The following is a 13856-nucleotide window of genomic DNA, read 5'->3' on the forward strand; positions in this document are numbered from 1 at the left end:
CCCTCTTTCCTGAGCGCTGGGAAGAATAATGCAGACAGCCCAGCAGCTCCACACAAAATGAGTCTTGTATCCTTCTGGAGAAGTGCCGATGCGATGCTGACCGGCACTGGGAGCCTTCGGCAGAGCTGGACTTCACATCAGGTGCACACTTCGAAGGAAGTGGCCCACTCAGCACGTAAAACTAAGCTGGAAGACATCTTTCAGGAGCTCAACCTGCACGGGACAAAGGGGTGCTCAGCCCCCAGGACCAGGCTTCACCTCATCTGAAGAGAGGAGCCCCGAGGCAGAGAGGTGATGTCCAGCCCTCCCAGAGTTTAATTTTAGGAAGTCCTGCAAGGAACAGGGAGTTGGACTCGATGATCTTTATGGGTCCCTTCCAACTTGAGATATTCCATGGTTCTGTTTTGGGTAGTCCACTTGCCCAGCCAAGGGAAAAGAAACTGCAGGCTCAAACAAGCTCTTTCTTCACTGTGTGTTTCTTCTGCTCTGAAAGTTTCCAGTTGGACAGCTACTCCGGACTTGGCAAGAATGCTTATACTACACAGAATGCTTCATTCCTGCTTTGTTCAAGCTCCAAATTGGATGGCACAAGCAGTTTAAACATTTTAGACAAAAATGGCCATATATCTCTAAATATCTGCAACTCCAAACAGTAAGCATATACAGGAGATAGACTGAAGTAATCATTCGGACAGGTAACAGCACAGAGTACGCCCAGCCAGTGCAACTGGTCTCTGTTCTGAAGTCAGATATAGACCTATTTCCCACACTAAGAAGTGACATCTCTTGGTCCAGCATTTTACAAGCACAAGCTCACTCAGTACTTCTCCTCATGTACGTTCCGGCAGGACACGATGTATGGCATTTACATCATCTCTCAGCAGGCACTCTAACAAAAAATAAACCACATACATTAAAACCCTCTAACTTTCTTTTATCAGAGTGAAGACTCGAATAGGTTGTAATCTGAGTACAGGACCAGTTTGGATAAGCTCCAGGAGAAGTTCTTCTGATGGTAAAACTATGAACAATTCCCAATCCCCTTGTTAAAAAGTGGTTGCTGGGCAAGTGGGCTGACAAGAATAGTAAAGGAGTGGAAAACCTTCTCAACTCAAAGGAAACTCCAACACAACATTTTAGTAAAAGGAGCACCACCAGCTCCTTCTTTACATCCAGAATTAAAGTCAGCTTTAAAATAAAACCAAACAACACACCACGTACCAATTCATCCAGATTCCACCTCATTGCAAGCCAGCCAGCACACAACCCCTTAGCTGCTCCAGGCACACTGTAACCTCCACTTCACTGTCACTGCCGAGTTTAATACGCTTTCAGAGTGAGCGAACATATTGAACTTTAAGCGTATAAACTTTATCCCTTGCACACCAGCTGTCTGGAGGAAGGACTTACCTAAGCATTCAACTTTTTGGAAAAGAAAGTTAAATTTTGTTCTTTCTAGTCACTAGAAACACTGAGGAAGACAAAGCATATGTTAAATGCATTCAATAGCCAACACTGACAGTAAAAGCTGAACTACAGAAATACAGAATCAATTACAATTCTTCAAGGGGATGCTATAGCCTGACATAAAGCTTGAAATGCTACAGCCTGCATGTGCCTGTCAATACCCATCTATGACTAGAAAGCCTGAGTGGATAATTACTATGAACAGTGCCTGGGGTTATTTGCCCCAAAGCACAAAAGACTATTCACACCAATACCTATGTGGTTTTAGGTTTAGATTAAGTGTTCAAATGTAGACCTTCTGGATCATGCTAGTAATACCAAATTCTTGGACTAAACTGCTGAAATTCTTTCCTATGCTGCAAATTGTTTGGCTTTCTTGTAGTGATATTAAGAAAACCAGTGGCATGTTGAAGAGGGCATAATTAAACCACTTAAGATTAGCTAGATATGTGATTACAAGTCAGGTCTTCAGCTGGAACATGCCATTTATCAGGAGATTGATTTTTTAGTAAAATCCAATGCTTTTTTAAAGAAAAGTGAACAAAACCCAACTTAAAGGGACCTTAAATAAATATTCCTCTTTTTAGGAAAGAAAGCAATACTGCCCTCTTGAGAAAAAACAAACCAAACCAAAAAAAACCCACACACCAAAACACGTTCTGGCCAAATTTTCTATCCATAAAAAATGCGAAATAGCAGAGAGTTCCCTACTTACCAGACTGACGTATTTCAACTGTATCCCTGGCAAGCAGTATTCTTCATTTACAAGCTAGTGTGCTAGCTAATAGGATGGATCTCTTCCCAGACTTAAAAAAGCCCTCTGCCAACAGAAACCAGTTGAAGTTAGCTGTTCCTGAAAACAGCAGACACTTTTTCCTCTGAAGTTATTTCTCTGCAAGTTGACTGCAAAAACTGACAGCGCTGTTGTGCTTAGCTCAGACGGAACAATAGCTTTATTGTAAAAACTGTTTTTCCAAACATTAAAATAACAGAGGAATAAATGAGCAGTTTGCTCAAACCCAGGAACTGTCCCTTCTCCCAAGCAAACACCTTTGCAGTCTCTGGCCCACTGCACCTTAGACCTCCCTCTTCACAGCTGCACAACTGCAACCAGAACAGGACATCTGTAAAGCTATCTATATGATAGACAGGGAGACACCCACATCTGGGCACAGACACACATGCCGTTCACAGTCTTCTAGATAATCTTGCTGGTTATTCATCTGAAGATGGTCTGGAGCATACCTGCTTAAGCGCAGACTTCAAACTAGACACCCTAGAGATACCCCAGTAAAATCCATGCCTGTGTCCACAATACAAATGCTATCACAAATGTCCTAACATCATGAGGCGCTTACCTCATGGTGGTTTTACTTCTGTAGTCTGTACCTACTTGTTGATAAGGTGTCCTCCCAAGCTAGACGTTACCAGGTCATCAAATTCGTACTCTCAATATGTATACATACTAAAAGAACTGCTACAGAAGAAAAATACCTTTTAATCATTTAATCTTCAGTTAAGAACAGTGCAAGACTATTTTCCCCAATAAAAATGTGTCCTTCTACAAATCCTGTGTTTCCACCCCCCCATTAGAAACTAAAGAGATCCTTTTCATCTTTCATGTAAATAGTACTACTGAGAATGAGATTAGTACTTGAAGCGTAGAAAAATAAAACTAGCCAGAGGCCATAGGAAATGCAGCAATGACATTTATTGGAATTTCTCCAGCCATTACATGAAAAATTTTGTAAGTGAAACAGAGGATAAAGCACATTCAGTGCATCTTCAACCAAAAAAAGGACAAAAAGAAAAAAAAGAGTTGTATCTGAATAACTTGATTCTTTGTAATATACACTGCTGCAGTTCTGGGGCTTGATTTTGTATGTACACACCAGTTAAAACCTACTCTGAACAAAACTGCAAAGAATTGCCTTTTCACTTGGCGTTTTCCCACCTAGCAAGATGCAATATTCTTGAAATATCTAGACAGACTCCACATAATTTTACACACAGTGTTAAGACCTTTCACCCCAACTGTAAAAACAAAGATTGTTAAGTAAATCAATATATATAATCAAATAAAACACCATGGAAGTAAAAAACAACAACACAACAACCCCGGGAGACCCCAAGACCCTAAGTTCCACAGCAGCGTGCAGCAAATCAGCACTGTTCTTCCTCACTTTTACGATAACATAAAGCATACCACTTAGAAAGCAGTGATACCCAGTCCTTACTTTCTAAATTGGACAATCTTATGCATAAAGACACTGCTGGATTTGGCACTTCGCTTAACTGTTTTTCTTACTAAAAAGAATAAGTGTTTCCTGAAATACAGTATAAATGGTAAGAGATAACATGAGTCACTGTAACACTCAATTAACAGTTCAGACATGCACTCCAAAACACGTCTATTACACATTTGTCTAAGCCTTCTCAAAAATTCCACTCAAAAACATTTTCAAATATATATGCATCTTTTTATACCTTTACAAACATATTTTCTCCCCTGAAATGATCAGAGCCTACCTCACCTTCTTCCCGGAACACACAAATTCATGACTTTTGTTTTAAAAAGACCACCACAAAGCAGTATTAAAACAGGAATAACCTGGAAAGCATTATTAAAACTGTACTTCTACTTCAGAATTCCCTTTGAAATGTATATCCACTGTATATGTGAAAACTCAAAGGTACATAATACTTGAAACTTGCTTGGTCCTCTCTTGTGCATTTACGCTCAACTTCCTGCAACCTGCTTCAATTTTCTCTTCAAATAAGATTTTAGAGCAGCTTTCTGGCTCCCACTACGATGAGACAAGGCTTCTTGCAGTATTTCTTTGGTTAAATGAGAACCTCTTACACGCCTAACTCTTACAACAGCGAGCCTCCTGCAGAAAATTAACACCAGAATAAACACCACCCTACAGCCTTGCTTCCTTCCTCCTGTCACCATGAACAACTCCAGGACAGGTGGAAGCAAACAGGCCAGGAAGAAAGTAGCAGTCACTGTCCGCTCTTGCCTTGACAAGCTCTGTGAGTGTGTATAGCTAGCTATTTCTTAGCTCTGAGCTACGGAGGCACAGCTATGATGTGATGTCTTTTGTTTCCAGTTCCAACATGCATGTGGAATTACACTGCTGACTGGTACAGCCCAGGCAGCGGATGGCACTAGAGCTCTTTCTGTACGAACCAAGTTATGATATTTATTCTGCTTATTGGTCTGTGCACAATGTCAGTAGAATTAAAAGAGAGGCACGCATGAGTTCACACAGATTTTCCACAGATGTGAAACATGCTGCTCTTTGGAGGGAAAATTACATTCTTTTTTTTTCTTCAAGTATTATTCAATATACACATATAGAGAGACACGCTATCCTCATTTCACTACAATACAAGGATATCCAGAGTGAATTTGTAGATCACCATTATCTTGGCTTTGACTACTGAAATTTCTCTTTAGGTCAACTCTAAATATACATCTACTCATCATAATTACATGTGAGAATCCTTTATTTCCCCTCTGTGATTTATTTACACAATCATAAAAAAATTATTAGCCTGAATTTGCATACTGACATTTGAAGGCCCATCTGTAGCTACAAGTGTCCCAGCACTAGTTTTCAATAATACCATTGCCTATTGCTAAGTCCTTTGAAAGCAGCATACTCGTATTTTATTTCCCTTTTTTTTGAAGAAATGCTGCCTAGAAAACCCTGGTTTATGGCTTACTCCTTATTTTATTATTTGGATTGTAGTTCACTTCCTTTAGGAGCAGTTCACAGTCAGACAACGCTTCTGCTGGTAAATACTTCATTATCTGCTCAAGAGTCTTTTGATATGTTATCTTCTCCTGTTCCAGGGACTGAATTACAGTCTTCATTTTGTTCTCCCGAGTCAAAATAGTCTCCAGGCTGGATTCCAGACTCTGAATTTTAGCATGAGCAACCTGTAAACAATAACATTATCATTATTATAAACGGAGACGTTCTGAATAACTTTTTTTATATCATGTTATGCTATATGTTAAGGAAAGAAGTTAATTACATAGAAGTTTCTAAAGACATCTGTGTAGGCAGATGATACCAGGAATGCCTACTGTATATCATACACAGAACCTCCTTATAGTGGCCAGATCAATCTGAAGGTATTCTGAAAGGTTCACAGAGGGAAGGAGACATGCAAGTTGCAGCAAGCAAGGGACAGCTGAAAGTAACAAGGAACTGGAGCTGCAGGGAGAAAAAGGACACCAGCAGCTGGAGTAGCACTGGAAGACACTACTTGTCTGACAGCGATGGAGCAATGGGAACCCTATGCAATGAAATAAATTAGCAGGATGGAGAGGTTAGAGGGAAAGAGAACCTCAATTTAAGTCTAGAAGCAGACGATTTTCTCTGTTTCTCCAATAAAAGGCCTACAGATTCCTCTGTGAAAAAAATCCCACTGACTAGTAAGCAGAAAGTCTGGACCTCAGCAGTAGGCAAATGTCTCTGTGGGAAGTGGGGGAATTCTGATCGTTCCTAGGAAAGGCCCAAGCAGAGGAAAGAATGAAGAAGCTATACAAACAAAGAGATGAAGAAGTTAAGTAATGGAGGAAGACGCATCACAGTATGGCACTCTGGAAGAACAGAAGAGCTTTGACAGAGCCTTTCAAATCAGTCACTCATACTTATTCTATGCCCTTAGCGCATTTTCAGAACACAGGTAAAAGCCCAGGTAGCAGTAAATAAATAAAAACAATACAGCTAAAATAATAATAGCAAAAAAGTGATCCCTGATTTTAGTATCAAAAGAAGACAGCACAGCACCCTTAGCCCATAAACACAAAAATAATCAGGACTTGATCTTTCCTCTTTTTCTTGCTTGTATTTGCAGGTTTCAGAAGCTGAAGGTGCTCTCTAAGCTTTTCCCAATGATTATTCAAATTAATAAATCTAACAAGAAATCACCTGATGATGCAAAAAGAAGAGCTTGTCTTTAGGAAAATGCAAGACAATACATACTGAAACCTCAAATAAGTCTTGGCCAGGCTATGGGAGAAAGTGTGAACAGTGAAGGAGGAAGACAAGACTTTTTCAAAGCATGACTTTATCGGGCAGACTCCAGTGGGCACTCGGCTGTATCCAAGTCTGTTAGGAGAGACCACCTTTCTAAAGTAGGACTATGAGCTTCAGCAGAAGGAAATAGAATTACACTGCCTACAGAGGCCTGGAGAAAGCAAGCCTACTGCACTATGGATTATTTCTTAATAACTCTGCAAAGAGAAGGGAAGCAAAGAGATGAAGGGACAGAGAACTTATGTTTCAGCAAGATGCGCAAGTTTTGCCAACAGATTTTACAGGAGATAAGGGTAGAGATATTTTGAGAAAAATCAATCTAAATCAAGAAGGAAAAGTCCACGGAATGACAAAGGAGTTATAAATACATCTAACAGAAGTAAACCACTCTGAGAGAACTGCTCAACTGCATAAGGTCTTGCAGTTAGGAGACTTCTCATGTACATTTGAAAAAGACATTTAACTCCTCTAGTGGCTGAATCATAGAAACGACCTCTCCATGAGTTTGCAGTCTTAAGTCATTTACCTGTAGCTTCTCCAACAAGTCCATGTTTTGTCTCTTTAGATGACTGTTTGCCCTTTCCAGCTTCTCCAAGGGTTCACCTTCATCACAGGGATTCACATTTTCCTGCAGCTCATCTTGAAGAACGTGGTACTCTACCTCATAGGCATGGAGCTGTTTTGAAATATCCATCTCAAACACCTGCCATGAGAGGAAAAAAAAAAATTAACTACAACAGAGAGCACTTATTCCACATGAGTGTTAGGCTAAGAGGCAACTCTGCTTGATTAACTTCGTATTTTTTCCTGTTCCTCACAAAAAATATTTTAAGGGGAAGTCTACAGCAAGAGCATTTTAGCATCCACAGTTCTCACTCAGCCATAATTGATCCTAGACATTAGAATAAGTTGCATCATCACTTTTAGAATTACTAACTACCATCTTACTATGAGATGTATCAGCAGAAAAGTCCTAGTTAATCCAAGAATTTTATAATATGATCAAGTCTTATCTCTTGCTCAGGAATATTAGAAGTTCAAGAAAAAATTTAAATTCAAGTCTCACCAGCTTATGATGGGAGCAGGATCACACAACGAGGAAGTATAATCCAGGATTCATCAGATCTCCACCCTCAAAACTGGATCTCTTGACTCCCAAGTGCCCATTTATAGACGTTTATAAAAAACACTCTTCATGGTTACAGTTTCCCTGTCCTCTGTCTCTGCGTGAAGATACACTATTTTCTTACTGGGATGCTTTGGTGACAAAGCATCGTGAAGACTACAAAACTCGGCATCTGACAGTGATGGAACCATATGACCCTTATCTGTTTAAACTACAGCCTCTCAGCTTCTGAAAGTTAGCAAATAGTTTAGACTAGAAAGGGAAGGATGTCTACAGTGACATTAATTCTGTTCCTTGTTCTAGAGATCACAAACATTACATCAACAGAAGACACACGCAGATCCCCCAACAAAACAGGTTCTGCATTACATTCACCATTCTTCAAGTAATTCAAATGAGGTAAAGTTTTAAATTACGTATGGCATTTAAGCTGGGCAACTGCCCTTTTCCTCTGTGTAGCTACCTGGTCAATTCTTCACCTGTGTGTTAGTCCTGCACAATGTCTACATTTTTCCTTCATTATCCGCTACAAGAGGACAATTCTGGGAGTTACAACACTGAGACAGCTGAACGACTCCACCTGCAGCCAGCCTAGGTAGGAGGGATACAATATAGGCAGTCTACACGCGAACGCAGATCCAGAAGGCTGCTCAGCATGAGACCGCTCCACAGGCAAGCAGGCGACCTTCCTCTCAGAGCTGAGCTCAGCTGTGTATAACCACCTCCACCTCCGCTCAGGCAGCATAACCTATTCTTTATTCAGTCAGACCTGGCTTTGCACAAAGCCACTTCTACCACGCTCACCACAGCACGATTGCTTTGCAACCCACGCAGACCACAGGACAGAGATTTCATTTCTAATAGTATTAAAAATACTGAACTACCATCTCCATCATCACCAGAATCAGCAAGTTATGTAGATAGACACTAGAGTGTCTGACGCAGGTTTAGCATGGCACAATCCGTGCAATAAGGAAATTAAGATTTATATGTCATCTAAAAATGAAATCTTAACTGACAGCACCTGAAATATGCAAATGTTAACCAAGCCATAGGAATACATCAGTGTTAACTGCACTCCTGCATATAGAGATGATCATCCCCAAACTGCCACCTGAAGGGAGAAAACTGCTCACAGGTTCACGGTTAAGGTACTAGACTGAGACTCATTTTCAATTTGCAGCTTCAATGCAGAGGAAGATGATGTAGAGAGATGAAGACTCCAGCCACTGACAGTATTTCACAAGAAGCTTTTCCTACATCACCATCAGTAATTCTTTTTCTCTCTTATATTCTCATCCTTTGCCACGAAGTTACCATCATACTGATGAAGTAACACTACTCCAGTCCTTTACCCAAGAAAGGCAAGGCAGCGATTAGTCCCAAGGGGCTTTTACCTCTGGCACCAGGCACCTGCCAAATGTGATCCCAAGGACAGGGTGAGGTGAGAAGGGGAGGTTGCTTGACAGCACCCTGAAAGCGATCCCCAGGAGAACAGAAGCTGCCCATGCAACAGAACAGCAAAAACTTGCTTGACCTGGATTTTAATACAGGTTGTGAAAACAGGGCCTCACCAACCTCCTACCTTGTAGGATTTTAAGTTGGAGGTGTCAGAAAAGTTCCTGCAGCGGGGCCCAGCCCTGGGCAGCCACAAGTTTGAAGGATCAGTAGGAGAAGCTGCTGTAATGCTGCCTCTTCCCACCATGGCAAGTCGTGCTTCTCATCACAAACTGCTGGACTGTGCACGCACTAACAGGGAGCAACAGCTGGGTTCAGGTTTGGAAAATAAGCTACTTCTACCCTTCTAATGGCGACGTGAAATTTATGGGTGAAGTCATGTTTTCCCAATTGCTGAGGTACAAAATAACCTTTTGTACTAAACCTGGAGGTAGCAACTAAGTGCTTGCTAAAACTGCAGTTCAAAACCCACTGAAAATAGCTCATATCCTACTTCTATACAAGTTACTGGGAACATAACTCCTTCAAGTCAAAAGGAACATACTGAGAAGACTTTTACATACACCTTAGCCATGATTCAATTAAAGTAAAATAAACAGGGTGGGAAAAACTAAAGAGAAAAACAATCTTACCTGGGTAATAATTTTTTCCATCTGAGGCTGAGTCATATCCGGAATAGCGGTTTTAAGAAAATCAACAATGTTCTCAAAACTCTCACATCCCATTATAGATGTTTCTTGACTACTAAGTAGGCTCAGTGCTACTTTAAATATGACTTCCGTTCCTTGAAGAAAAATAATGTCTAAAAAAGAAAATCATTAGAATATCTTCAAAATGAGAGCTAAAGTCATTGGACAAATATATTTATTTGTTGCAATGTTTTTCTTTTTAATCAATCATACCGCAGATTTGTTCAGCTCAGAAATGCAATCTGTCTTATTTCAACATGAGATTAAAGCATATAAAAGCATCTTCTGTCATCTTACAGATTGTGAGAGCATTGAAGAAAATACTGCGTGCTTGTTATGTCTGCAACAGTTATTGGCAATAAGCATTTCCTTACTGTCTACTGTAGACTCTAGATTGTTAACTAACTGCTAACTGTTCTTAAGTGCATCTATGATGGAAAAGCAACTGGGAAGCGGAACACAACGCAACCTACTGACCTCTTACTGTTTTCTACAGGCAGGAGCTAGTCCTTAAGAAACGATCACGTAGATTCCATAACCAATCATATCATTTTCAAAATCCATAGTAGCGATGACGCTGGCTGTAATTTAAGCCCCAAATCCTTACTCTGAGGTATAACTACGTGGATGTGAAGGAAAAGTCTGGGCTTTGCAGAAGTCAGTAGACACAGACTGCACTGAGACTGGAAATTTGATCACAGTAACTAGCAACTCAGCCTCAGAAGCAGCGGTGGGCTTGCAGTTACCGAGACGAACGCAGCACATAAGCAGCTCAAATAAGCGTCCTGTGCTGTTGGCACTGTCACACCACCAAGAGCTGGGCTACGCAACTGAACAAACTCAACTTCTGATCCTAAGAGGTCATCCCCGGCCTTAACCTAGCATCACAGGGTAGCACCACGATACTGGTGAGACAGCCGTCTCACAGTTCCTAAAAGTCTCCCTTCTCAAGTTGATGATCCACATGCAAGAAGCATAAATATAAGTACATAATTTGGGATGGGTAGACATTAACCATCTGTTCCTGGTATGCGACAATGACCCATAAGACACCGAAGACGCAGGAATACTAAGCATTAGGAACTAAAGCAACACTGTGACTTTTGAGTTTTAAAATGGGAACATGCCTTGCTCAGCTCATTTATGGTAAAATGAACACTGACCCTCCCCACCCTTAAAAAATTTGCTTTCCATATTAAAAGCCTACTGAAAACAGAAAAGAACACTTTAGCCCTAGAAAACACATCAAAAAGAAAAAAAAAAACCCACTAAATACTTGAGTGTCCCAGAATTTGATAATCCCACTGGGAAAGAGATATACCAATCATTTGTAATCATGGAAAACAGATACACCAATCATTTGTTCGCCCAGTCAGAAAAAGTTTGCTATAAAAAGAAAAAAACTGTGATGAAGAAATCACTAGGTCAAAAAAAAATTAAAACCAAAAACAACCCAACCTCTCTTCCCCCCCCAAACAAATTAAATACCTAACACACTCCAGTAATAAAACTTGAGACAAAAGTTAGGTTAAATTTCTTAAGAACAGACAAAAGGTGCCATATGAAAACAGAAAAATCAAATGGAAATAAACTGTGATTTAAGAGGAAGCACGTGGCATATGCTCCTAGTTTCTTTGTGCATATCTGAGTGCAGCAAGTTTTACACTAGTAAATATTTTTTTTTTTAAAAGCTGCATTACTAGAGATTTAAGCTGGCAGTTCTTACTGACAATAAAAAAACAAAAAACAAGTACTTGACATGCTGCTACTGTAAACACTACAAGGTACAATCAATATTTAAGCTTCTGTACTACATGTTATCTGAAGAGAAGCATATAATGAAAAGACTAAATGGAGTAAGAGGCATACTAAGAGTAGGAAACTGTTCAATATATACATGAATACCTGAAACAGCCTTCAAGTTCAAGTTTACTTGAATTTTTATTAAAGCACTTTAGAATCAGTTATTCAGAAACACTTTCTTGAAAACCAATGTATTCTCTTTTTTTCAATTCACAATTTCAACAAGATGAACTTTTCTACAGACGTAAACTGAATGTTTGATGCATAAAATACATTTGCAACAATAAAATTCCTGCCGTTGACCCTTCAGAAGTCACTTGGCTTCTAACAGCAGAGGTACTTAATTGCTCAAGCCTGATGTTTCAAATACTACATTTTCGTCTTCCTCTTTGAAAAGCAGCTGACATCCCAGCACAAAGAGCGCTGCTACTTGCCACCCACAACAGCCAGCCCAAATGTCCCTAGTATGTACAAAACTGCTCCCTGAGAGTTTCAAAACACAATGGACAACATTGTTCTGTTTATTATTGCAATAGAATGAACTTTCTTACCAAATACTCTGGCTACAAATCCTAACGGAAACTGAGATGCAAACAGTGTAAGAAACCACGGTGCAGCATAAAGACTGGGACTGATTTCATTCTCTTCAAGATGATTATACAGGTCTCTGTGATAATCATGAAGAAGCCTTGAGAGCTGATACATCTGAATCTACAGTGCATGAGGGGTTTGGGGGGGAAGGAAGTAGAGAAAGAAAAGTTCAGCTTTACTCAGTTTTGAAACCATTCACATTTCAGTCGAGGAAAATTAACTCCAGTACAGACAGCATTGTAAAATGAAGCCAACAAATTGTTGCCTAGGGCCTCCAGTGATATCTACTCACATATAAACAACTCACCCCTAATGAATTTAAATCAACACAGTAGTCATTAACAAAGAACAGTCTGAACCTGATTATTAATGAGGTATTATTTCAGATTCACAGGCTTAAGGTAAGAAGAGAATATATTGATCTAACTTTGTCAACAAACCAGAGCTTTCAGTCTTGCAGCAATGAAAGTAGAAGTATCTCTTCCAAGATGCCAAAACTCTCCATTACAGAGTTGAACTATTTCTGGCTAAACTTACACATTTCAGCTTTCATCCTTTGAATCTTCGTCTTATTTTTTCTGCGTTTAAAACTCCTACGCTACAATCATCACTTCAGACAGCTTCTGTACCCACAGAGTACATGAGATATGGTGGGTCAATCAAGAGGTATACCACATACATATTTCCCAGCACACCTCCCACATGCCAGTGGTCCAGGTAAATTTAAGATACTGATGCAAAAAGTGCTGCTATACAACCTGTAAAAGGCTGAAAAGCAAAGCGGTTAAAAGCTGCTATTCATTGATAAACATATCACTCTGTAGCAAATTATCTCCTTGCAATTTTGATAGTTTATATTCCACAGTGGGCTGCTCACAGCACAGAGCAACACTTCTCTCAGAAAGCAGAAGATGAGAAGCAGACGTATATCGATTAGCTGTCAGGTCCAATTCTGCTGTCAACAGTGCCTTATGCCTAAGGTGAATCCCATTCCTCAATAAGAAAATGACCTATTGAATCCAGCTACTTTCCCTAGCAAAAACTAACTGCACTTGAAACTACCAGTCATCAGCTGCCTGCAAGCAGACAGATCACTTCTCATTCAGGGAAATTAGCTAAATTTGTGCATGCATTTGAGTCCTTGCTTTAGTTGCCAAAGATACTAATTAAGCATAGTTTAGACAGTGTTGCTATAAAACACACTCACATGTGAAATTAGAATAGTATCACAGAGGCAGTAAACCAATTGGATGACTTCATTATGAACTAAGGATCTAGATCACTAATTTTTCCAGACAACAATTAAAAATATTAGTCAAATAAGTTCTCATTATCCTAAAGAAACACCCAACATTTTTCATCTATAGGACAGAAGTTAATTCTGTATATAAGCTTACTTATGTTCCAGTACTGTAAATGCAAAAGAATTTGCAAGTGCTCTACTCCTGTTAAAAACTAAAACAAAGGGGTAGGCTGTAGTGAGATCCTCTAGGTCATCTTAAATAGTCTACTTGTCTCGAGCAGACAAAACCGCCTAGGAGTAAACTGTGGGGAAAGAGTGGTCATTTCATTTAAAGGGCAAACAGTACTACAAGCAGTAAACCTTCTCAAACTTAAAAAGCATTCTTCCGAAGAGCTTCTGACAACAAAAGTTTCCAACTCATT

The 13856-nt window shown here is 39.8% G+C and overlaps 1 protein-coding gene across 3 annotated transcripts in view; it reads right to left on the reverse strand.

Annotated features, from left to right (window-relative positions):
- Positions 1-3163: 3163 nt before the first annotated feature.
- Positions 3164-13856, reverse strand: part of TBC1D4 (TBC1 domain family member 4) — a 118586-nt gene continuing 107893 nt past the window's right edge. For all 3 annotated transcript variants that reach the window (XM_075423096.1, XM_075423090.1, XM_009942500.2), the window contains 4 exons: positions 12152-12311; positions 9741-9910; positions 7051-7227; positions 3164-5416 (listed from right to left, as the gene is read on the reverse strand). In XM_075423096.1, coding sequence (XP_075279211.1) covers positions 5189-5416; positions 7051-7227; positions 9741-9910; positions 12152-12311 — 735 coding nt within the window. In that variant the 3' untranslated portion in view covers positions 3164-5188. The remainder of the gene's footprint in view (positions 5417-7050; positions 7228-9740; positions 9911-12151; positions 12312-13856) is intronic.

Source organism: Opisthocomus hoazin, chromosome 1 (genome assembly GCF_030867145.1).
Source record: "Opisthocomus hoazin isolate bOpiHoa1 chromosome 1, bOpiHoa1.hap1, whole genome shotgun sequence".
NCBI classification, from domain to species: Eukaryota; Metazoa; Chordata; class Aves; order Opisthocomiformes; family Opisthocomidae; genus Opisthocomus; species Opisthocomus hoazin.